Raw genomic sequence first — 25,147 nt, 5'->3', positions numbered from 1 at the left:
GATTACTTTTAACTAAAGATATCGTCTTCTTTCACCGGGGTACACTTGAGCACTTTCGCCGTCTTGGAAGGTGTGGCGTTGATGTTGTCAGTTCGACGAATTTTCTTCGTAGTGATGCATTTGACTCCTGCCTTTCGTTTTAAAGCCTTCACCCTCTTGTCTTGAGCCTCTGCCCTGTCAACCACGCTCTGGGATTCCGAAGTCATTTGAACGACTATCTTAGATGCATCTGACCGTTGCGCTGTTTGTGCTGCTGCTGCTGCTGCTGCTGCTGCTGCTGTCGGTCGATGGGGTTGGATCACCATCCTTTGTAATTTCCCATTGACTAGTCTAGACGACCTCTTTTTGTCAAAGTAATGTTTAAACTTGGCGTAGTCGGGAAAGTACAGCGGACGGGAAGACGAATCCATGGTCACAATACTCCTACTACTCCACGAAAGGATAACGTCTCAAATGAAGTGTGGCGTAGGTCTCCTCCGTTAAGAATGAAGGCATGGAGGTATTTGCCGACATTAAATACAACTCGATATTGTTTCTTTCAATTTGATATGAATGTTAAATTCGGTACCAAAAGTGCACGTAGGTCCCTGTCTCAGATCGATGCGTCTCAATAAGGCCAGTTGAGTTTCCCCCACCAACGAACTGTCGCCTAAGTTGCATAACACGTCCACGTAGGGGTCGCCACCGGCGATTTTTGTCAGATTCAGCTTTCCAAAATTGAGCTCGACCAAAGACACCGTCCAGAATCTGTCGAAGGTTAACCTTTGATTTAATTTGACGCGGAAGTGATAAGGAGAATTCTCCGGAAAGGCTGTCGTTTTGGAATCTGTGCTTTTCAGAAAGATGTACTTTTCTATTGTGTCTTTTTTTTTTTTTTTTAGAGGTCTTTCAGTTCACTCTCTTCTACGTAGGAATCAAAAGACGAAGGCCAGCCGAGCGAACGTACGAGAGCGTAGGTTTTCCCTTTCACTTTTTTTCTTTTCAGAATTTTCTCCACCTGCCACAAGACATCCGCAGCTATGTCGACCTTCTGCAGTTCGCTCGCGTAAAAGCTGCCTTCCAGGGGTTCGTCGTGAAAATCTTTCAGCTTGTACTGAGGGAAGGTTTGTTTCTTGTAACGTTGGGCCACTTCAAACAGTTCTTCCGTCCACTTGAGATCGAGTTCCTTGCTGAAAGGTTTCCTGAGGTATGAGATGCGAACCAGGTCGCCCAATTTAAATAAGTATTTCTTGATGACGGGTTTGACTTTTCTCAGAGGTTCCAGATAGACGTGATTCCACACTTTCACTTCGTTGGTTTTATCGACATCTGCCGGAGAGAGACGGGGTAGAGACGAATGTAGGGTATGATTATAATTGGATACTAAATCCGCCAGAACGTCCAGATAATGTTTGAGGTTATTGTGGGTCATGTATCTGGTGATCAGCGATTTCAGTGTTCTGTTGAAACGTTCCACGTAATTACTTTTGATGTTTTCGTTGCGAGCTATGGTGAGTTTTATCTTTTGTTTTTGTAAAAACGTCTTGAACGCGCCCTTAAATTCGCTTCCACCATCTACTCTCACTTTCTCGGGACGTCGCTGCTCGAGGATTTGTTTGAAAGCTTTCAAGACGGTTTCTGGTTTCTTATCGTTTAACGGAAGGGCGAATGCAAAGCGGCTCAATATGTCGATGGCCACCAGCAAGTATCTTACACCATCGTTCCACTTCGTAAACCTAGACAGATCGGCCAAATCCACGTCAAACATTTCGTGGATAGAATTCACTCTGACTTTCATTCGTTTGAAACGGTATCTGACGGGTTTGTGTAAACTGTAAGCATCTTGATTGTTGACAAACCGTCTGACACCCCTCGCTGGAACTTTCAATTGACCTTTCAACACCTTTTTGAGTTTACCCGGACCCCAAAACGCCCCCGGATTTCTGGGAGTGAAATAATAATCTTCCAGTACTTTGTCAGAAGTTATCTCTCTCGAGCTCATTGTGTAATGATAGAATATAATGGATGATGTTTCGTTTTATATCATTGTCATCTATGCGTGTCTGAAGATGAAATACAAAACAAAACAAATTTTCAACATTGATTTTTATTTTCAATATCATAATTAAAATAAACAAACAAACATAGCGCTCGAGAAAACATCTCACCATTCGGCTGTCAAAAGGTTATTTTTCTAAAAATGTACATTCACATTCTTTTGTCTAACTTTAACATCAATCTTTCAATCCCTCCTTCCATTGAGACGTTTTAAATTGAGAGTCACGATAGTCTTTGCATCGATACGGGACCAAGTTAAAGTCTCTCACATCTCGAAAACTCGGGTCTTCTAGCAGCAGTTTTCTCCAGCTTTCGTGCACCTCTCCATCGTCTACGTCGGATAATGTCATGTTAAAGTATTTCTCAACCAGTTGTTGTTCAGACATGTTGCAGGTGTAGTCCCGTTCACCTTCCGCATCGAACATGCACCCGAAACACAGTTCAGAGACAGTCGTTTGATTATCTTGGTGACTTGAATACAGTAGCATAAAGTCAACAGGTTTTCCACGAGTTTCATCTTTTCCGCCATAGCGACCTCGTCTGCGGACAGTGCCCAGCGAGATTTCTTGATGATGACTCGCTTCGTGACGTTGAATTCGTCTTCAAACTTGCGCTTGGCATCCTTCACGCATTCGTCTCGACTTGGAAACCATTCGTGAGATTGACGAATGACTGCCTCGTTTAGGGTGTGCGGCATTTTCACGACCTGCTTCCAGCAATAGAAAGTAGATTTGTCTTTTCTTCCCACTCTGTTTAAAGATAGAATGACTGAATTTAGAATTTCTGTGACAGCTTTTTGTTATTTATTTTTTTTCTTTTAAAACCAAAAAGTGACAAATACCAGCATTAACAAATTAAAAGGCAATAGCTATGTCGAGTGAATACTAAAACTATGATTAACAACTTAAAAGAAATTAGCTATGTTAATTGTAAATCAAAATGGAGTGAACACTAACCTTGTTTCCATGATACAGTAACCGTGTTTTTTCTGACACAACTCGAGTCTCTGAAGGTACAGGATGAAATGCGTGTGATTTAAGCGCAATGACGAGCATGACACTATTCTATTATTTCAAATTCATTGGTTGGTTGGTTAGTTTGTTGATCACGTGTTCATGAAAACCTTTGATGATTGGATCTACATGAAAAAAACATTTCATTGGTTGTTGAGTGGGTGTTTATGTAGTATATTTATGGGTTGAATACTATTCAAACTCTCTCTGATAACCATTCTGTTATCTCTTGTTCATAATACATTCGACAAAGAAAGACAAACATGCATGAAAAGAACACATTATTCTTTTATTTTAACTTTTATTCACACTGAGTAACAGACATATTATTTATTTACAATATATCAAATCAATTCACTGACTATGCATTATTTCATCAATTTATGATACGTAAATGAATACTTTCATGATCTCATCATATGATCTCAATCAATTTGGCCTCCAATCGTTCCTTCCTACTGGAAGTTAAAAAATGTCTGTTCAAGTCATCAACATTCTCATAAGGCAGGTTTTGAATGTCCGGGAAGTCAACTCCAGAAGAATTCTTTTGTGTCCTCGCCTCTTCAAGGATGTTGCCATGGGACACAGCTTCTAAAGCATCGTCAAAGTACATCATCGCACGTTCATCCGACTTCATCATCAAACACTGATGATTGCGTTGCGATGGGTGATTTATCTCACACCCATAACAATTACTATTGCACAATTCATTCACTTTGACACATAGGCGGTCCAAGTAAAGCTTTTCAAGGACCATTTCAAATTGTTCTCTGTTTGATCGAAGATTATGATTTGGTTCGGGAATACTCACTTCCCGGACGCTAATAGTGAAAGGTCCTGTTAATATATCCGCTGATGTGCTATTCTGTTGACGATGAGTTCTCAGGGTTCTCTCCAAAGATCGACATCCAGCAAGATAAGCAGCAAGGAGAGATTGTCTCGATTGTGCCCAATCTCGGATAAGTTCTCCTCTTCCCCCTCTCACCCTGTAGTGATAGGAAGTTGCTCGTCCACTCATCCTGTTTATAGAAAACACATTATTTTATTTTTTTTAAACTTTATATCCTGGACATTTTTTTTTCTGTATGAGTTTTGATTTTTTTTAGCAAACATATTTTGTTACTCTCAAACATATTTCTATTGTTTTATTTTATTTGTTTGTTTTTTGTTTTTCTTTTGATAAAATCTATTTTCAGTTTTATGTCAAACCCCATTTTTCTATGTGTTGATGTCAAACCTATTTTGTTTCTGCCATTTTTTTTCTAGCTTTCATTACTAACTGTTTTTTAAAAATTTATTTCACAACATATTTTTCCAAAAGTATTTTTAAAAACAACAAAAATGAAATGTGTTTACTAGCTTTCACGTGTCGAGGAACACTCCAGAGGTTTCATCATTTCGTTGATGTGGTCATTGTTTGCTAAACGATCTCATTTTTCTCATATTTTCTTGGAATGGGGAATGTTAGTTACAAAGTTCTAAATAGGGTTGAATCCATAGGGTCGAGATTCGATGCCATCTGCCAGCAAGTATCGCTTATCATCTTGAGGAGTTAAACCCAATTTGGTCACTTTGACTGTCAAGAGTGTGTTATGAATGGATCGAATTTGATGAAATGTTGCCATGTTTTGTTGGTGTTTAAAAAGACAATCTTTAAACATCCGATGACGGAGATGGTTTCGGACAAAAGCTTTCTGCACACCTTTAGCAGTGCGTTTCTCTACCCTTTCACCGGGAGTTTTGTCAAAAATAAAACTATAGTTTTTGGGACGAAGTCCGACAAACTCTCCGATGGTTTTGCCACCCACTTCATCTTTCATCAAACCGATGACTTTGTGTCTTTCCATGGAATGAAGTGGGTGGTCTACAGTATAGTGTGAGGTGTCAAAGAGGTGGGTGTTAGCTGACATAAAGTCTTGAGGATCGCGGACAGGAGTACCCACGGGGGACCAGATTTGATAAAACAAGCTATCCGTGTCTGTCATGAGGACCCTGACATTGTCACTATCGTATTCCTTCAACATGACATTGTAGTGAAAGTCATAAAGAAGTCTTTTTGCGTGTTCCAAAATGGTGAAGCCAACGGCGACAGGTTGGTTCAAAGTCACAGACACCTTTTCAAAGCTTACCACGACCAAATTTTCCGAAAAGATGTTTACACTTTTGAAATTGGGTTTTGATGAAAACCTTCGCAGTCTTTCCTCGGTCGCACTTAATTCAATTTGTTTGTAATTTCTTACATTTTGCAACTGTTTCCCATGCACGGCATTTGAGAGAAGTTTAAACAAATCTTTGGAAAAGTCATCCGTGGCTTCTTTTCGTTTCTGAGTGTTAAAGTCAATGTAGGGCTTCATCCATTTGGACTGAGTAAATTTCAAAACTTTGTGTACTTTTTTTCAGTTTCAAACCCAATTGTAAATATTGCTGCAAAGTAGCAAAGTAAATGATATAATTTTCTTTGTCTTTCAATGTGCCAAAAAGTTTGGTTCCCGTGGCTTTCACCCCTTTGATACCAAGCTCTGCGAGCAATTCTCTATGATAGGGGGACATATCTTCAAAGGGAATGCTTTCTTTGGTGGGAGCGAGGGGCAGAGACTGATGGACAGAATGAAGGTGACGTTGATATTCCAAATCACACTCTACAATGTAACCCACGCTACCTTCGGGGTCGAGTTGCAACCAATCAATAGACTCTATTTCCGTTTCGTCTACCCAGTCAAAATGACCTCGAGGTAAAGGACAACTCATGGCTGCACCATACAAATTGTTAATGTCAAAGTACATCAGGTGAGATTCGGGTTTGGACGGGTCGAAATCGGACATGTGTTTGTTATTGGCTTGAGCGTGGCGATGATTGATACTCGCCACGCCTCCTCTCACTGCGTTTGAGACAAAGTTGTACATATCTGGATCAGTCATAAGATCTAAGCTCACCCCCGTCATCAAAAGACAAGCATCCATGGCCATCCCCGGGAGAGTAAAGTACTGACACGGGTCCAATCTGTAGTAGCTCAGACACATGTCACGGAATGCTTCGAACACATCGGTCAAAATCAAAGTGTCTACGGCAACGTACAATTCCATGAACTGTCTCACCGATGTAATTTTGAAAGTCTCCCAAATGTGACGGGCGAAGGCATAGTCTCGTTCAGAAATGGTGTCTTCCGATAAGGAAGAATAAAAGTCGTCACGACTCGGAAATTCTGTTCGATCTAATTTTTCAAAACTATCCACATACTCATAAAAGTAGGGTAACTTTCGAGTCAGCAATGCCACATGTTCGGGAAAGTTCTTTGCCAAATAGACAAATTCTTCTTCTCCTTTGCTTCTCAAATTGTTGGCCAAATTTTGTAAGCTGGTGTTTAAAAATTTGAAACTGTCCAAGAAACGAAGTTGGTCTATTTGAAACATGTTGAAGTGTTCCGAATTTTGACCTATGCACGTCAACTTTCGATCGGCAAACAGTTCTGCTGCTTGAAGAATCAAATGATTGTCATACCTCGAAGCATTGTGACAAATGACATTGACAAATTTGGCTTCGTTGTAGTTGACGTTGCAGTAATTGTGACAAAGACCCCTGACTCGACCCGTCAAATGATCGTGATCGATGTGTCGCTCATTCTTCTGTACTTTCTCCCCGCAAAGATAGCAATGGGTTTCCGAAACTAAAGCTAACTTTTCCTCATCTGTTAATGTCATGGGCACGGGATGATTTAAGATGTCCATGATTTGATCGTAATCCTCCAAAATATGCGTCATGAAATGCTCTGAAGCCCGTTCCCCGCTATAGGTTCTCAATGGAAATGTGTACATGTCGGCTTCCCGACATACAATTTGATAACTGTAACCGCAGGGAATGTGCTTATGGACGTGGTGGTGACTTCCTCTCCTCCCAGGTGTCGCATTATGTTCTAAAGGTGACAACACGGATTCAAAATCGCAGTAGATCACAAAGGGGACTTTGACTGTTTTGGCATAGTGGCCCAACCCAAATGTTCGAAAAGCTTTGTTTGGTTCAGGCATTTTAATTCGCTGTGCTTTGTGATAACAGTAGGGGGTATGCCTTTGTAGTCTGTCTTCAGTGGTGAAAGACCACAAACATTTTCGACAAATGAATTTGCTGTGACAGTCTCCAGTTTTTCTGATCAAAGCTGGCAAACTTGAGATCAGAACATAATGAGACAGCGGGGGTTCGTCTTCCTCCTCTACTTCTTGAGTTAACAGGAGGAGATCGATGTGACGCTCTTTGGGTACTTCGGAAGTTACTGAACTGATTCGTAATGGAAAGATGACATGCTGTTGGTTCTCATCTTCGTCAAAACCATAGACATTGATACTTACATTGATTGTTTTTTCAAATTTTGAAATATGACTGAGACTCATAGGAAATTCACACCCTTTCAAATCTAACTCGTGTAGTTTGTCCTTGTAGTGACTCACTTGTTCTCTGACCAGTTGAGACTGAACGGGGAACAGATGAGCCAAAACGCAATAGGCAAAACAGAGGTTGTCATCCACATTTTTAATGTCTAACAGGCAGTGCTTTTTCTCTAACGAAGGGGGGAGGGGAAGATATGAACTTCCGCGAAAGGGTTGAAATTTGACCACGGATAATTTCACTCTCTACACAGTTTCAAAGTTTAAGTTTGAACTATCTCCTTCGTAATTGTCCATTAGTTTCATGATTGTATTTATGACTTCAGTGTACAACGCATCCAAATCATCAGCTTGGGTGGCTAAAGACATTTTGGTTCTAAAGTAAGGCTCACTAAATGTAGTCAGACCATCAGAGTTTGTTTTGCTGAATCTAAATTGGGTACAAAGTCCCCATTTAATACTATATTTTGTTTCAATTTCTGTTTTCAAGTGATGAATCATGTCAGGTTGAATTTTCACAAAATAATAGTAGGGATCATTTCCCTCTTTGCCCTGAGGAATAAAATCAAATTCCCTGACATTTTCATTTATTGCTTGTCTGGAACATGACTGTTGATTATCTACATTAGTTTTCCTACGTTTAGCTGCCGCCCCTCCACCACTTTGTTGAATTGAATGGGTTTGTCTCCTGTGTTTAGTGAGATCTTTCACAGATGGGAAAGTGGTCGAACATGTATGACAAGTAAAAGTAAAGGTAGAAGTAGAAGTAGATGGTTGTGGATCTTTGTGTTGACTTCTTTTTATGTGTCTTTGTAAGCTATCACTACGGTTGAATGATTTGGAACATATTTGACAATCAAAATGTTTGGAAGCTGGGCCACAATTTCTCTGATGTCTAACAATGTTCTGTTTGTTGCTGTAGGATTTTTGACAAAACTCACATGTATACACAGGTGTTGTAAATGGGGTAGACATTTTTTTTTTTACATAAAGTCTAGCAAACAATGTTCTTTGAATACTTTTTATCTTTCTGAAATAAATTATTAAAAATAAATAAAAATAGATTGGTATGTCTGTGTAGACTAATGAAGCCAACATGATGATTTCACAATTATAATAGATCCTCAGATAATGGGTTTTTAAAAAATTGAAACAATGATATGAAATACTTGTAATAACATAAAACGTATAATTAAAATACATTTTTTAAAAAGATATGGTCTATTAATAAAAAAAATTAAACTCTTACCTTCACACAGAAAATATATCTCTCCCAAATTGAGACCAAAAAGTTCTGTGGTATAGAGAATAAGCACAATGTTCATTCATGAACCAAGAGAGACCAAATGCAGTATTTTAGGTCACAACACTGTTATTTATAGGGTAAAAAAAAACAGGTGTATTCAAATTACAGTAGGGCTCGAGTAACGGTAACTAGAGACGGTCTCAGAAACGCACTTGTTTTTCAAGTATTTCCTTTCACAACAGTCGTGTTTACACAAGTGTTTCCTTTCAACTGTGCTGGGGAGGGAATCAGTCGTCCATCTCAACAGCAGGGGAAAAAATATTGAACTTGTTCTGTGTGTCTAAAACGTTCTGCTTTAATGAAATTAAAATCACTGGCTTATTTATCGATATGACACATGCGGGTTAAGGGTGGCTCTATTTTAGATTTGTTTTTTGGGTTAGGTAGTATGTGAACTGAGCAATGCGGTCCACATGTTGGAATTGGTTTGGTTTAGACTCAAATTCACGATGCAAGTTATCACTACGATATAAATGATAACGATTTGAGAAAAAAAGACAGCTTCTGTTTTGGGTATTCTTTTCCCAAAGAGCTTCCATGAGTCGGTTGAGGTGGAACGAGTCATGGATGTGTGTACTGCTGACTCCTCCATGGTAAATGAAAAAAACTATCACCAACTCCTGCATTTATTCATATATTTTTTTTCATATACATGTGACCTTTCTCAAACACTAACTGGAGACGGCCTTGTTGATATGAGTAGTTCCCTTTTCAAAACAGCCTCGTGTTTACAAGAGTGTTTTTCCTTTCAACTGTCCGGGGAACGCCTTGTTGATACAACTGATAAAAAATAATCTGTAGCTTCATTCGAATAACAGTAACTGGTGACGTTTTTAACACACCCTCGTTGTTTTAAATATTTCCTTTCAAAACAACCTCGTGTTTACACAAGTGTTTTTCCTTTCAACTGTCCGGGAATGCCTTGTTGATACAAATGATAAAAAATAATCTGTAGCTTCACTCACTCGACTAACAGTAACTGGAGACGTTTCAAATACGCGCTCGTTGATTTAAGTGTTTTCTTTCAAAACAATCTCGTGTTTACACAAGTGTTTTTCCTTTCAACTGTCCGGAAATGGTTTGTTGATACAACTGTTAAACGAGGTTATTGGTCAAGGTAATACGAGGTCATTGATCGCATGACAACAACATCAACACCCCCCACCCCCCAAGGTCAAGGTTATGTGACGTCATCAGTCACGTGAGGTTACTAGGTGCACTTGTGACGTCATCAAATGTGGATGTGTGGATGGATACTTATCACTTATCTACTACTGGTAACTGGAGATAACGGGGTCCGACTGTATTTGTAACGGAAACATCATGTACTGGGACGATTACACCAGAAGCCATGTTTGCCTTATTCTTCGATTCAAGGAACAAACAATTGATATTTCATCTTTGCCTGGTAACAAGAATGCCAAAAACTTTGTATTTGCAGCAGAAAATGACAAAAAAACTTATTCCAATCATCATTAATTTATGAGATTTGTTCCTTTTGTTAGTTTTGTGTTGAATTGTTTATTCTCTCCGTTCGAACATCAGGATACAAGAGAAAGTTATGATCACAAACTGATTTTGAACGAAACAGGTTCAAAATCCAAACCATATCGTGTTCGATGTAAACACATCAGTATCTTATATTAAAAGGGCGTCCCTGTTTATCCTGCAATGCTGGAGGCCTTGGCTATGCTGAGGAGGAACCACAACTATTAGTGATATGTGACAGCTAGTCCCAAACGAGATGAGAACGCTCCACCAATCATTTCATCAATAAATCAACAACTGGAACCTTTGTGAGGCTTATGTCAACCGAAATATTCATAGTTATTGTTTGGTAAAAGTTCTTTGTCAACTACTGAGGATTACCAGCACAACATCTACCACTGTAACATAAAGTGTGTTGTGATCCACCCGTTTATTCAGCGTGTACATGTATTCATTTTTTTCATCTTGTTTGTATTTTGGGTCTGTCTGTCATAGATCCATATCTGATTCCAAAACAATCATTATTTATACATAATTTTCTTACCTGTTCTTTTTGTCTTAGTCATTAATAATGGCAACCTTCACATCAACAAAATGTTGAATCAAATACGAATTGAAACAATAACTATGCTTCATATAATGTGGTGTAAATGTTTTGTTATTTTCAATCATATTTTGGTCATCAGTCTGACTAACGCTTCGTTATAACAAAGGCATTGGGAAAACCCATACTCCAGACAGGAGTCAGTCCGACGCGCCCCGAAAGTGGTGTTGTGTAACAACTCGATTGTGAAAATTGGGTGTGACCATCATTTGCGTCGACACAGGCCAGACTCGTGAAGATCCAGGTTATAATAATAGGTCTTCAGCTTGCGGCAAGAGGCGACTATGCTTGAAAGAGGCGACTAACGGGATCTGATGGTCCAGCTTGTTGATTTGGTTCTCCCATGAGTTGTGATGCCACCCCATACCATTACACTTCCACCCCGAAACTGACGACGTTGGGTAACTCAAGCGTCGCTTAAACGTTCATCTTGACGCCTTGCACGAGCATCAGAGCTGTCCAGATATACTGTCCCAGTCTTGCTTCAGAACCTGCTTCAAGCTAGGCGTATCTGACGGTGACATAGACGCACTATTTATTCGTTACGCCGGACGTCGAGGCCGGATTTTGTTCTCCCTCAACCGGTTGTGTCGTGTTCTGCCACTAACTGGTCTCAGTCAAGGATTTTACGAGCTGTTAATGCGCTAGCTTAGTATCGAATCAGTAAAAGTACCGACCGAATATGGTTGTCTTGTTGACGTGACGTTACACGCTGATGGCAAGTCATGAGTGTTGCCCTGCTGTAAATTTCCAAGAGATGTTTTTGTGTTGTTATGAATATTTACACATCTAGCATGTTCGTTTTGTGCCATTCGTGTTTGCAGCACGCCCGTGGTGACCCATAGACTGGCTATCATATATGGCAAGGGGATGTGGTCACTGATTCATGAACAAGAATGGGTAGTTTGACTTTATACTAACATGTATCTACGGAAGCCTTTTAGGGCCATTTGTTTTTTAAAAATTTGTCGATACTATCTTGAAATTTCAAGATATTAAGTTGAAATTTCAAGATACTAGGTTGAAATTTCAAGATAATAATTTTTTAACATCCTAAGATGTAAAAATACGTTTGAAGTGAATAATCTTGAAATTTCAACTTAGTATCTTGAAATTTCAACTTAGTATCTTGAAATTTCAACTTAAACGCTTTTCCACTATCAGAACTTTTCACGAGATTAAACGTTAAAAGCAAAAATAGTTTAAAATCTGTGCTCGTTTGGTTTAAAACTTTCGCAATGAGCCGTTGTTGGTGGAAGGCTCACCATGTTTGTTAAACAGATATGAGGTTTGATGTAAACTGATACAAAATGTCGATAAGAGCTTTTGGCACCTTCGGAACCTGACTGGGAGGTGTGGTGCACTTGTGTTGTGAAGTCTCTCCCATGCAGCTGCCAGCCATCAAATCTTGGGAAGGGTTTTAGTACCGCCTGTTTTATTGACAGGTAACATCCTGCTTACATGGTACAAGGTGTTAGATAACAAGGTACACACGGCATGTGTTCGTTGTAATCGCCTAGATCTGGATTTTAATATGAATGGTGCCACTTCGATTGAATAAACAAAGGCCTGCAGTCATGATGATAATCAATATTGTCACAAGTTACCATCTATATAACACTGACAAATTTGATCAATTTGAACACTGTCAACAGTTCTCCAGCAAGGTAAGACAAACCGTATTTTTTTACAAGTTATGTTCAGATAATATATTAATGCTATGTTACTACCTTGTGTTGTTATGGCACGCAAAGAGGCATGGTACTAAGAAAGACTGACGACACTCTGGCTTCATATGTTTGAGCGTGTGTTTGCGTTGTAAAATAACCGCAGAATTTGTATATTTGTATATGTTCTTGGGGTAGATGGCAATGGTACCTGAAGTGGTGAGAACGTTCACAGGCCAAATCACCCTCAGCTACCTATCTCCATGCAGGCAGGTCTTGCCTTAAAATTTGGTGAAAGAGTATTTCATGGGCTAGGTACAATATATATTCGCGAGAAGTACAACACAACACAAAACAGTATTACCGCCTGCCTCGGGATGACGCGTTCCGCTTGGGTGGGAGAACGCGCCAAGTTTGAGTGACACACGAGTGACGGGACGCGTCAATCACGTACTCGTGGTGGGTTGCAATGCAGACCGCGCTCAGTTTGAGTGGCACAGGAGTAACGGGACGCGTGAATCACGTACTCGTGGTGGGACGCTTTGCAGAACGCGCCCAGTTTGAGTGACACACGAGTGACGGGACGCGTGAATCACGTAGGCGTGGTAGGACGCAGTGCAGAACGCGCCCAGTTTGAGTGACACACGAGTGACGGGACGCGTGAATCACGTAGGCGTGGTAGGACGCAGTGCAGAACGCGCCCAGTTTGAGTGACACACGAGTGACGGGACGCGTGAAACACGTAGGCGTCCAGTTTGAGTGACACACGAGTGACGGGACGCGTGAAACACGTAGGCGTCCAGTTTGAGTGACACACGAGTGACGGGACGCGTGAAATACGTAGGCGTCCAGTTTGAGTGACACACGAGTGACGGGACGCGTGAAACACGTAGGCGTCCAGTTTGAGTGACACACGAGTGACGGGACGCGTGAATCACGTAGGCGTGGTGGGACGCATGGCAGGACGCGTGACAGTCGTCGGTGCATTATACAGTTGAGAAGCCAACTGTTGAACATTATTTGTTTGTATAACCTATTATAATAACCGGCATTACGCCGGCATTACACCGGCATCACAACGGATGGTCGGGTAGCCTGGTGGTTAAAGCGTTCGCTCGTCACGCCGAAGACCCGGGTTCCATTCAGGACATGGTTTCAATGTCTGAAACCCATTTCTGGTGTCCCCCGCCGTGATATTGCTGGAATATTGCTAAAACCGGACTAAAATCCAACTCACTCACTCACTTTCTTCGAGAAAAGTCTTCACATATAAAAACGGATCGTGATGGGATTACCGCGCTTTTTTCACCACTTCCCTGTGAAAGCTACAAATAGAAATATCATTATTTAGGCGCAGTGATTTTGAACATTTTGATCGTGAGAAATGAAATCGTATTGTACCAGGAATAATATTCTGATATTTTGAGCTTATTTCTGATTTTAGGTTATGGAAATAAACATAGTACGTAGAAATGTTACCGGATAGTTTTTATGATGGCAATTGGTTTGCTGAATAAATTTGTTAGATTGAACATGATCAAGGTCAACAAGAACTACACGTAATACAATATCATGCAAGATACTGGGACTAACGCTCGTACTTCAATGACTATTTCTTGACATGTTAAGTGCAAGCAGTAATAGTTGCGCCTTGTGATGGAAAGTTGTAACACATGGTTAGCATGAATAATACGCACTGAACAACCATGCCACAAACGCACGCACACACGCACGCACGCACGCACGCACATACACACACACACACACACACAAATCTGAACAAAAGAGGCTCGATACTCTCAAGAAAATAATGTACTCTTCACAAAAAGTAAGGATTATTCGGAAATAACTTAAGGTTTCCAATATTGTAAGAAATATTTAATTCTAGTAATGGCTATGTGATGGCAAAGAATGAATTGAGAACACTACAACCGGTACTGCAGTGTAACGGGATAGGTTATGACCGCCAACGATTGTGAAGAACGATAGGGGTAAGATCGGACAAAATTTCAAAGATGACATTTCTTAGATCGGTAGAGCGTAATACCGGCACGAATTGTCGAACAGTCCTTCACACGACGAGGCATGCTGCGTACGAGTCTCCCAAAGGTGATTTGAGGTAGCCTGTGCCACTCCTCTTCCAAAGCCTGGCAACTTCAGCCAACGTGGTCTGCGGCCTATGGCGTTGACGCACACGTCTCCCTACGTTTTGAATAGGGAAAGGTCTGGGCTCATTGCTGGCCGCGGCATTCTATGGCAGTTGTGGTGCTGGAGGAGGGTATTGAGGATTCATGCACGGTGAACACCAACGTTGCCGTCCTGAAAAACAAAACGTCGAGTTGGGTTTAGTCAGTCATAGTGATGCAACCATACACCATAACCAATCCACCGCCAAATCTGTCATAAGGTATATTTCAATGATTACGTCATTGAATCTTTATTGGCATTCCTTTATGCATGTATCGGCTGACTTGGCTCATAGCATCTGCACAATCTTGTTTTTATATTCAGTTTTATGTGCATCGCACAGTGATGTTATGATGATGGTGGAGTTGGTTGATGTTGAGATGCTACCTATGAGAGGTGGCCATTGGCAATATAGTGAATGTGGCTGATAGGGGATAGGTGATGGCGGCATTGTACACGTCATCGGAACAAGACATATTGAGATGAACAGCAACCCTGCAGAGTCTTTCGCTTGGATGAAGTCGGCTTGGCTGAAAAGTGAAACAGAAGGCTTTCTGTTTGCTGCTCAGGACCAGTCACTTCCGACTCGAAACCGTCAATGTGTGATTTTGCATTAAACTGTAAATATGAATGTAAATTATGCAATGAATTTAGTGAGACTGCCCAACACATTGTAAGGGGATGTCCAGCTTTGACATAAACACAGTATCTTAATCGACATGATGGCGTGTTTCGATCCTTTTATTACCGTCTTCGCCATGCTTGTTCTAATCTGCGTAGGTTTCTCTTTAGCTATACAGATATACATTTTATAACCGCAGCGTTCGTTGATGACAGAAACTTGGATAAGGGGGCTGCCAAAACATTTGACTACTCCACTGAATATAAGGGTATTCCAAGATAAAATGAAACTTATCAATATGACGTGTATTACAGTTACGACATTAAAAACACATTTAGGGGTCCTCATCTGCTTTGTACTGCACTTTCATCTACTGTGATGCACAACGAAATTTACAATATACTATTGATGAATCCTCAGAAGGAAATAATTTTATTATGTACTTTTGAACATCCATTATAGTTTTGAAACCATAATACAAATTTATAAAAGAGGAACTTGATATCTGATCATGCAAATATCTGTAACAATATATCTTTACATCTCTGTGAAATCATGCTGAAAAACTTTAATATTACCACAATCCTGAGTGATCCAGACAAATGATAAACCAGTTACAAATTATAACTTACGAATGTGAGAGAATCAATTCATTGTACCATTATCCTAAAAAATCCCTAACATATCAAAGCAAGCCCTTGGCTACCTGGAACTTTCCAAGTGAAGAAGTCTGCACCAATAACCTATACATCGACTGTAATAATCAACACACATGTAACTGCCTACTTCACCTAGTAATGTAGCACTGCTTGACGTGCGTCAAGTGACAACCAGGCACCTCTTTAGATAGCGTGAGTATTGTGTTTCATATCAATAGTGTTTCAAAGGTGGCACAATAGTGCCAGGAAAGTGCCAGGATCGTATAAGGTGATATCGTGAAAATAGCGCGAAAATATCTCAAACGTGGCGCAAGAATTCGGGTTTTTGCCTCAAAATACGCAATCAGTTTATACTTTAGTGATGCATAAGTCGTCGGGAAATGTTCGTGCACTTCCTGTACGAACAGACTAACATCTTACGCACTTACGAAATATGATAAAGCAATAACGCATTCTGTTTATGTATTTAACCTAAACATAAAATATTACATATACAAATCAGTAATAAACAGAATAACACGGCATTGACTCCAATTAATTACCGTAGTCATTTAAATATGATAATTAATTTCGTGAATACATGTACTTCATAAAAATGTTCGTTCAAATCTACATTATTTACATATACCATTACCATATTCATTTCGTGGTTATGTTTTTTGCCTAGCTCCGTAATAATAGGAAACGTAGTCAACAGAGTACTCGTAATGCATTACCATAGTCACCCGAAAAATCACCAATAAAACCTACCATTTCTCTCTGTGGAACAAAACTATGTTTTGAAATTCGCATCTTTATTCGAATAAATCTGCGTATATATGACCTACATATGGATTTTATTCCTTAAGTTTTATTTTTAATATTATTCATAAATCCTTTCCGAATTCAATCAAATCGGCACAAAATACCTCACATAGATTTTCCATGTGCACTTTACCGTATATTCTTTATGAAAGTGTCAATTACTCTATGTATCTTTGCACTAAATGTTATGAATCATTACCCAGGTACCCCAGTAAATGTTAAATGCTTCGTATAATGGTTATGTGTGCATTTACCGTACATACGCCATGTAATTGTTTTCGTCAATCAAATTTACATTAAACACACGTTATCACCTGTGTCATATTAATTTTATCCTTGCCTGTGCCGTAAGATATTACCTCAGTCTGAAAATTACTCTTAAATGTTTCCGACTTGGAAACATTGCAAGTAGCTCTGTACTCAATATATTAGTGAACATGACACCACGGCTATATTTGTAGAACTAAGAAGTATGACGATGCTGCTGTTGCTGACGACTGTAGTGGCTGCTGCTCTGGTGGCGTCTGTTGCCAACGGGATGTGTCTGCGTGAGTATTTAGGACAGTCTTCATTGCCATAGGTAGCAAATAAAGAACCAGTTTAGCCTGGGCTGATTATCGTTGGCCAGTATTTTTTCTACGGTCGCTGAACTACTAGGTTTTGATAAGTTTGAGCAGTTGTGTCTTTAGGGCAATGCTCTAACACCATAACACAATGACTCTCTTGCTGAATATGTTATGTTAATATTGAGAGATTCTTGACAATGACAAGATCTGACACAGTCCTTCATAAAATATTGCAGGGTACTGTTCTGTGCTTCTTCAAAGTTAAGCTCATAGTTCACTCAGAGACAACATAACTAGTAGGTCAGTACGACCTCCTGCCAAAGGGTAATATCTACTTCATGTCCATGGTAGAATTACTCATACGTCTGCCACAGGGGAATATAAACATTATGTTCGTGGTAACATCACTAATAGGCCAGTGCCACATTCTGTCAAAGGGTAATATCTACTTCATTTTCGTGGTAACATCACTAATAGCCCAGTACCACATTCTGCCAAAGGGTAATATCTACTTCATTTTCGTGGAAACATCACCAATAGGCCAGTGCCACATTCTGTCAAAGGGTAATATCTACTTCATTTTCGTGGTAACATCACTAATAGCCCAGTACCACATTCTGCCAAAGGGTAATATCTACTTCATTTTCGTGGTAACAATACTAATAGGCCAGTACCACATTCTGCCAAAGGGTAATATCTACTTCATTTTCGTGGTAACATCACTAATTGCCAAGTACCACATTCTGCCAAAGGGTAATATATACATTAAGTTCGTGGTAGTCTCGTTAAACCATCGCGTGACCTATTTGGGACTTTAAAAGTCCTGATACATTTGCTGAGCCTGTGAATGCATTGCCTTACTCTGTGTTTATTAAGAGTTCTGATGATTTATAAGGTCGAAGACATGATATCAGGAAGACATCACGGGATTTCTTATAGTAATCTATTGTCCAATGGGAACCTATTGTTTCTGGGTCATAAGGGTACAGGCTACGTGAGTCAGTGTGTGATAGGATTTCCTCCGTCTATTTTAGTAGGTCATGTCATATAAGCAATTTCCTTGTAGAAATTAGTAAACATATCATAGAATTAGCATGTCCCATATGCAACTATCATTCTTTTGACTGAACTGTATTAAATATTGGGATTTTACGTTTGTAATCTACCATTTTCTGCCCTGCATGTCGTTCAGCCTACGTAGAACTTGAGACTACAACAACTTTCAGCTACCAATCCCTCCACAAACAGGGCGTTGATTTGGCTCCTGGCGCCACGTCATTCAAGTTCAAGGTTAGCCAGGAATTTACACCATGTCATTATGAGTTCATAGGATTAATCACTATTTTTCATTTCCTATGCTGTCAAACCAGTGTGTGATTCATTGTCGTTATTGCAAGAGGTGAGGTGAGGTGAAATTGGGTTTAACGTCGCGTCCAACATTATTGCACTTATATAGCCACGTCGTTATTGCAAGAAATGATACTAAAGAAAACTGGTTCGATAAATTCAAAGTTCTAAAAGTAAGTTGTTTTCTCCAAGGTCCGCGCGGCAAACGATGCTCACGTGGCCTTGCTGCAGGATGATGGGGTAACCAATCAGAACCTATATGAGGTGGTGATTGGAGGATGGAACAACACCCGATCAGCTATCAGGGCAGGGGTGCAACACAATAGCAGAGTAGAAGCTCGCCACACACCACTGAGTGCAGACCAGTTCCGTGATTTCTGGATTTCCTGGGGGAATGGCGTGATCTCTGTTGGATCGGGGATGGAAGTCGGAGTTGGGAAGTTCATGAACTGGACGGACCCCTCCCCTCATGCCATAAAGTACATCGCTGTGTCTACTGGATGGGGGTCAACGGGACTGTGGAGGTTTTGTAAGTACCTTAGCGTCACCGTCAGCAGTAAACAATGATATGCATGACAAGAAATATACACAAAGAAAAAAGTTAAGCACAGTCTAATATATTTCATTATTGTTTGGTCCCAATATTTGTCACTTTCGTGTAAGATATAATTCCGGGAAGAATTATGTTTTCTCGAGATGATGTAATCGGTCATGCGTCATGGTATGCCAGTGAATCGTGCTACCCTCGAGTATCTCTAAAAGCAGTATATCCAAACGTTAAAATTGCTTTCTTAAGTTCGGTTTTAAAAAGTTATTCCAGGACATTGTGTGACCATGGCACGAAGGCGATTATCACAAGATGGCAAATAATGGCATGCATAACGCAGGAATGTCTTGTAGTGCCATTGGTCGGAATTGGGGGTATCATCACACTGTCGCAAGCCATTTAGTCGAGAAACATGCTCAGGACCGTCCCAGTTCTGGAAGATCTCCTGTGACGACACATCGCGAAGACAGGGACCTTCTTCGTCTCATACGCCGAGAACCCTTTTTAACAAGTACTTGTCTGAAACAGCTGTGGTTACTCAATCGTCGTTTCAACACCAGAACCGTCAGGAACCGTCTGAAAGCAGCAGGACTGAGGGCTTGACGAGTCATAAAGCGTCCCTTGTTGAGAGATCACCACAAAGCTGCTCGTTTAGCATGGTGTATTGCGCGACAGAACTGGAATCTGAGAACTTGGAGACGGATCCCTTGGTCAGACGAAAGTCGCTTTCTGCTCCACGTCACTGATGGAAGATCGAGAGTTTGGAGGCACCGGAACACGGCCTACACCCATAGGAACATTAAACCGACTGTTGCTCGGTAATGGTTTTGGGGTGTATCTCTCATGATTGCAGGTTGGATTTGGTCATAAGGGACAACCTAACAGGGGCTCAGTACATCCGGGGCGTTTTGAGGCCAGTCGTCGTTCCTCATTTTGACAACCTCTTGCTACTCGACCTCAGTACATGGATGACAATGCCCGGCCTCATCGTTCGCATGCAGTCGTTGATTACATGAGGGCCAATGCAATAACGACTCTACCCTGACCAGCAATGAGCCCAGATTTGAACCCCTTTGAACATGTTGGGATATTCTGGGGCAGCGCATACAGGCACGATATCCTCCTGTACAAGATTTATGCAAATTGGATGCAGCATTGCATCAGGAGTGGTTGTTGTTGACCCATCAACAGACCCAACGTCTGACTGGAGGCATGAGAAGTAGGATGGAATGCGTCTTCCGGGCACATGGCGGTTATACCCTCCACTGATCTGTTTCACGTGTCGTGTCAAGTAGAGACTTTAAGGAACATTTTCCCATAACTCGTTTACTTAATCCTGCAGCTTCAACTTCAGCTTCAATCTTTATTTGTTGTCAAATGTATGTTTTATCCGATGACATTGGTATGGCCCAGCTCCTATGGTCAGTCATCCCATGATTTTAGCCATTTGTCATGGTTAAGAAATAGGGGTGTGCTTAACTTTTTTCTTTGTGTATAGAAAACGTGTGACTTCCTTTTCTCAAGTTTAAATTTGTTTTCACAGTTTATATAAACTACATGTGAGGCTTGCTACTTGTCCCAACCGAAGTTTAATGGAAAACATCAATTATATTCTTCGAAAAAGAAACGCAATATGGACATTTTAGCAATAAAAACAAAATTAGCGGTCCAAGAGGTGCCAAATCAAGATGTGCTGTAGTGTCAGTGATACATTTTCCATTTCAAAATGATCACAACAAGGACATGCAAACCATTAGTCGGGAAACACAAACGATTTTGTGTATTGCCTGGCATCTGCGTCAATCGAACAGTGACAGTTCAACAACATGCCAAGATTAACAGAAGTTCAACGAATCAACGTCGTAGGCCGCTTGCAGGCAGGGGAATCCCGATCGGCTGTAGGCAGGGTTTTCAATGTAGCGCTCAGCACCATCACAATGCTATGGGATCGGTTTCAACAGCAAGGGTCAACACGTGATCGGCCAAGGTCGGGACGACCAAGACTAACCTACCCGCCCAAGATAGCTACATCTGACTGTGCCACCTACGTGTAAGGACGACCACAGCCACCTCAACCGCATCCCGCATACTCGGACTGCGCAGAATCTCCGACCAAACCGTGCGAAACCGTTTGAGAGCAGAATGTCTATGCATAAAACGTCCTGTTCGCCGCGTCATATTGACTCGACAACATCGTCAACAACGACTGCATTGGTGTCCTCAACACAGGGTATGACCTCAACTGCGATGGAGAGATGTGTGGTTCAGTGACGAATCAAGATTTCTCCTCCATTGAGGGGATGGAAGAGCACGGGTCTATAGACGCCGGGGAGAACGTTACGCCGGGAACTGCATACAGGCCGTAGACAGGTTTCGTGGGGGTAGCATTTGTATGTGGGCGAATATCTCTCATCGTGGCAGGACAGGTTTGGTCCATATCCAGGGCAATCTTAATGATCAACTTCACCGCTCGATCGCATACTGCGCGGATCCCAAGAGCCTGTCTACACAACAACGTTCATGGTTTACCCTGGCCCTCCAGATCTCCGGATCTGAACCCGATAGAACACCTTTGGGATGAATTGAATAGACGGCTACGTCAACCACAACCCCAGACGTTGCAGCAGTTGGCGTTTGCATTGCAGGCCGAGTGGAATACCATTCCCCAGGATGTGATTCGCATACTAGTCTCTTCCATTGGCAGGATATGTCAGGCCGCTATTGATTCCAACGGGGGACATACGCGATATTGATGGTAGCTGACCTTCACCTTGGACTTGTCCTATGTACCGATAACTGAGATGACTACAATCACCAAGTGTTCGCTCCACACCATTTTTGCTCAATACCTTGTTCGGTTCCTCGTATAAATGTAATTTCCTACCTGGCACAAATCTGGCTTTGCGTTTCTTTTTTTAGGAGTATATATAATAGGGATTGTATTTGTCTAATTTTAACATTTTCTGCTACACACTTGGAACAGCCCCGTCGTCTGTTGTACCACTTGCAACAAACACAGTTTACAAATACCAGTCGCTTCATGATCTTGGTGTAAACTTGGCGCCTGATGCCACGTCATTCACGTTCAAGGTAAGTGTTGTTTGTTAGTTGTTTATTGCACAGTCAGCTAATTCAAGCTATATCACGGCAACCCGTAAATAATCGAGTTCCACTAATGATGTACAGGTACGATGGCACGCCTGACCATCAGACAAACTGAGTGGCCTCTTATGGAATTCAACAGATCGCTATGGCCTATTCTAAGTCAGTTCCCAACGGACTTCCAAGGCAACCAATGAACACACACATTGTCATTATACATCTTCATATTGTTAATACAGATCGTTTTTTAACGGTCAGTACATATGTTATCAGTTCAAACCAGCCAGTCCATAATGTTAATAATAGTTAAAGGTGATAGAATAATAGTAAATGAATTATTCTTTAGATTAAAGGTTGTAAAGTTAAGTTGTTTTCTCCAAGGTCCGCGCGGAAAACGATGCTTTCGTGGCCCTGCTGCAGGAGGATGGGGTAACCAATCAGAACATATACGAGGTATTGATTGGCGGATGGCACAACACCCGATCAGTTATCAGAACAGGCAAGCAGTTCAACAGCAGAGTTGAAGCTCGCCACACACCACTGAGTTCAACCCAGTTCCGTGATTTCTGGATTTCTTGGGAGGATGGTGTGATCTCTGTTGGGGCGGGGAAGGTGGTCGGAGTTGAGATGTTCATGACGTGGACGGATCCCACACCTCACCCTGTCAACTACATCGCTGTGTCTACTGGATGGGGGTCAACGGGTCTGTGGGAGTTTTGTAAGTAGCTCAGCATCCCCGTCAGTAGTAAACTGGTAGTACCTGAGTGAGTGAGTGACTTGTGCTCAATGCCTACATGTCACTATTGTAAGTATTATGTATTACGGGAGACAATCAAAGTTACATACTCTGGTTGTAGTGGTTTACAGAGGAGCACGGACATGGTGCTGACAGCGATCATCATCAGTGATCAGCTCATCCTGGTACAATAAGTACAGTGATTTCCAGCGTCTTAGACCACTGGAGTCCTACTATGACATGAATAAATTAAAGTATTTTTTCGTCTGATGTTTGAGGATCGCCTCCGTGGTCTAGTTGATAGAGCGTCTGCCCGGAGAGCGGAAGGTCGGAGATTTGATCTCCGGCCGCGTCATCCTAAAGACGCCTTAAGATGGTATTTGTTGTTACCCTTTCAGCATTAAGTGGATAAAACAAGGACTGGTCGGCTTGGAGTCAGTATTGTGTGACTGAATGATATCCCTCTGAATATGTCACATGGTATGTCAGTGGTCTGGCACTGTAAACCCGACATGAGTCCGAATGAGCTCTCATACACAGGCATGTGCATACACGTTGCTTTGCATGTGCAATAATCCTGAACGCAACGTTAAACTCCATTTCATCTCATCCCACCTTCATATTTTTATATTGTTCTTATAAGAGGTGAATACGTCTATAATAATGAAATCTTCTTTCGCTTTTGGATCTTCCATCAAACGGGTGAAAGACACATTTGGTTGTCTGTACAAATATAACCCAACCAATTAATTCCAGACTGATCCTAACCCGTTTTATCTGTAAGACAAATACAATAATATAACTGTATTTACTATGATCACATTACAGACGGCAGCCCTCCAGTAGTTTGTCTGTCAACGGCAAACGACTACCGCTACCATTCCGTTGACGACCTCGGCGTTCACCTCAATGGACGAACATCCTTCACCTTCTGGGTAAAGGCCACCAATGACGCTCTCATCGCGTTACTTCGCAACAAAAACGACTACGATCAAGACATATACGAAATCGTCATCGGGGGCTGGGAAAATAGCAAGTCTGTCATCAGAGAGAAGAAGCAAGGCCCAATCCTGGCGCATGTGGACCACGTTCCACTATCAGGGAACAAGCACCTGCCCTTCTGGATCAGCTTCAGCGATGGCACAATCGCCGTGGGTGCTGGCACAGAGGTCGGGACACGTCAGTTCATGTCGTGGAAAGACCCAACTCCAACACAGATCGGATATGTCGGCGTCGCAACTGGATGGGGGGCCACTGGGCAATGGCTTTTCCCTAAGAATATGGCCTAAGGAATTCAAGCTTAAACCAAAACTTTTGGTCGTCAGTGGAACCTATATAGTGTTAAAAATAATTCCAATCTTTTTTTGCTTACTTTCAACAGTAAACTCGATGTGTCTTACACAACCATTAAATTAAATACCATTGTCTCTGTCTGTTGATCTGGCTTATCTTTCTACAATGTCTGGCTGTCACAGCCACGAGTGTCGAAACGGTTTTGATATATTTAGATTTGTATCTTTCATATGATGAAACTATTGCAACTGTTGTTTACATGGGAGAACCAAATACCTGTCTCCGCCCGATGGAAGGGATCACAGCAAGTGAGGATCATATTCAAGTGAAAATATATGAATAATGAACATTTTTCATAACAGTTAGAAGAATTCAATTTGTCGTTGCTAATTCTGGCTTACAAGCTTTACAAACATTTATGTTTCATCTGATATAAATTCAATAATTAATACCAAGGCTGCAATATATTCAGTTTATTCTCTGTAATCTCTTTCGTTGAACGTTATTTACAATATATACACTGTATAATGTTTTGCACTGAAATAAACTGACTGCAATATGAATGTGTTTGTATTATAACATGTAACGCTTTTGTAGATTATACACATACTTTATATCACAAATTACAGTTGAACTACTATTGTCGTAACTGCGTATAGGCTTAACTTCACCCTACTACGGTTACCTAATATATTGCATCATAGTCAATGCAAGCCATGACTCTACAACTCGCCTGGTCAGCCAAGGCTCATTTAAGTCAAGGAGTGATTGGTCTGTTGGCCCCGAGCTGTC

The 25,147-nt window shown here is 41.1% G+C and overlaps 1 protein-coding gene across 1 annotated transcript; it reads left to right on the top strand.

The window, feature by feature from the left end:
• Window positions 1–12,480: 12,480 nt before the first annotated feature.
• LOC124149944 lies at window positions 12,481–24,891 on the top strand. Its single transcript, XM_046521790.2, has 7 exons — window positions 12,481–12,492; window positions 17,226–17,312; window positions 18,523–18,620; window positions 18,870–19,206; window positions 22,208–22,314; window positions 22,708–23,044; window positions 23,891–24,891. The coding sequence occupies exons 2-7, from the start codon at window positions 17,237–17,239 to the stop codon at window positions 24,349–24,351; spliced, it is 1,416 nt and encodes a 471-aa protein (XP_046377746.2). The 5' UTR covers window positions 12,481–12,492; window positions 17,226–17,236; the 3' UTR covers window positions 24,352–24,891.
• The last annotated feature ends 256 nt before the right edge of the window (window positions 24,892–25,147 follow it).

The sequence above is a fragment of the Haliotis rufescens genome, unplaced genomic scaffold (assembly GCF_023055435.1).
Source record: "Haliotis rufescens isolate VD_foot unplaced genomic scaffold, xgHalRufe1.0.p SCAF_9, whole genome shotgun sequence".
Lineage (NCBI taxonomy): Eukaryota > Metazoa > Mollusca > Gastropoda > Lepetellida > Haliotidae > Haliotis > Haliotis rufescens.
The sequence above is the reverse complement of the archived record's forward strand: the minus strand, read 5'-3'. Positions and strand labels throughout refer to the sequence as shown.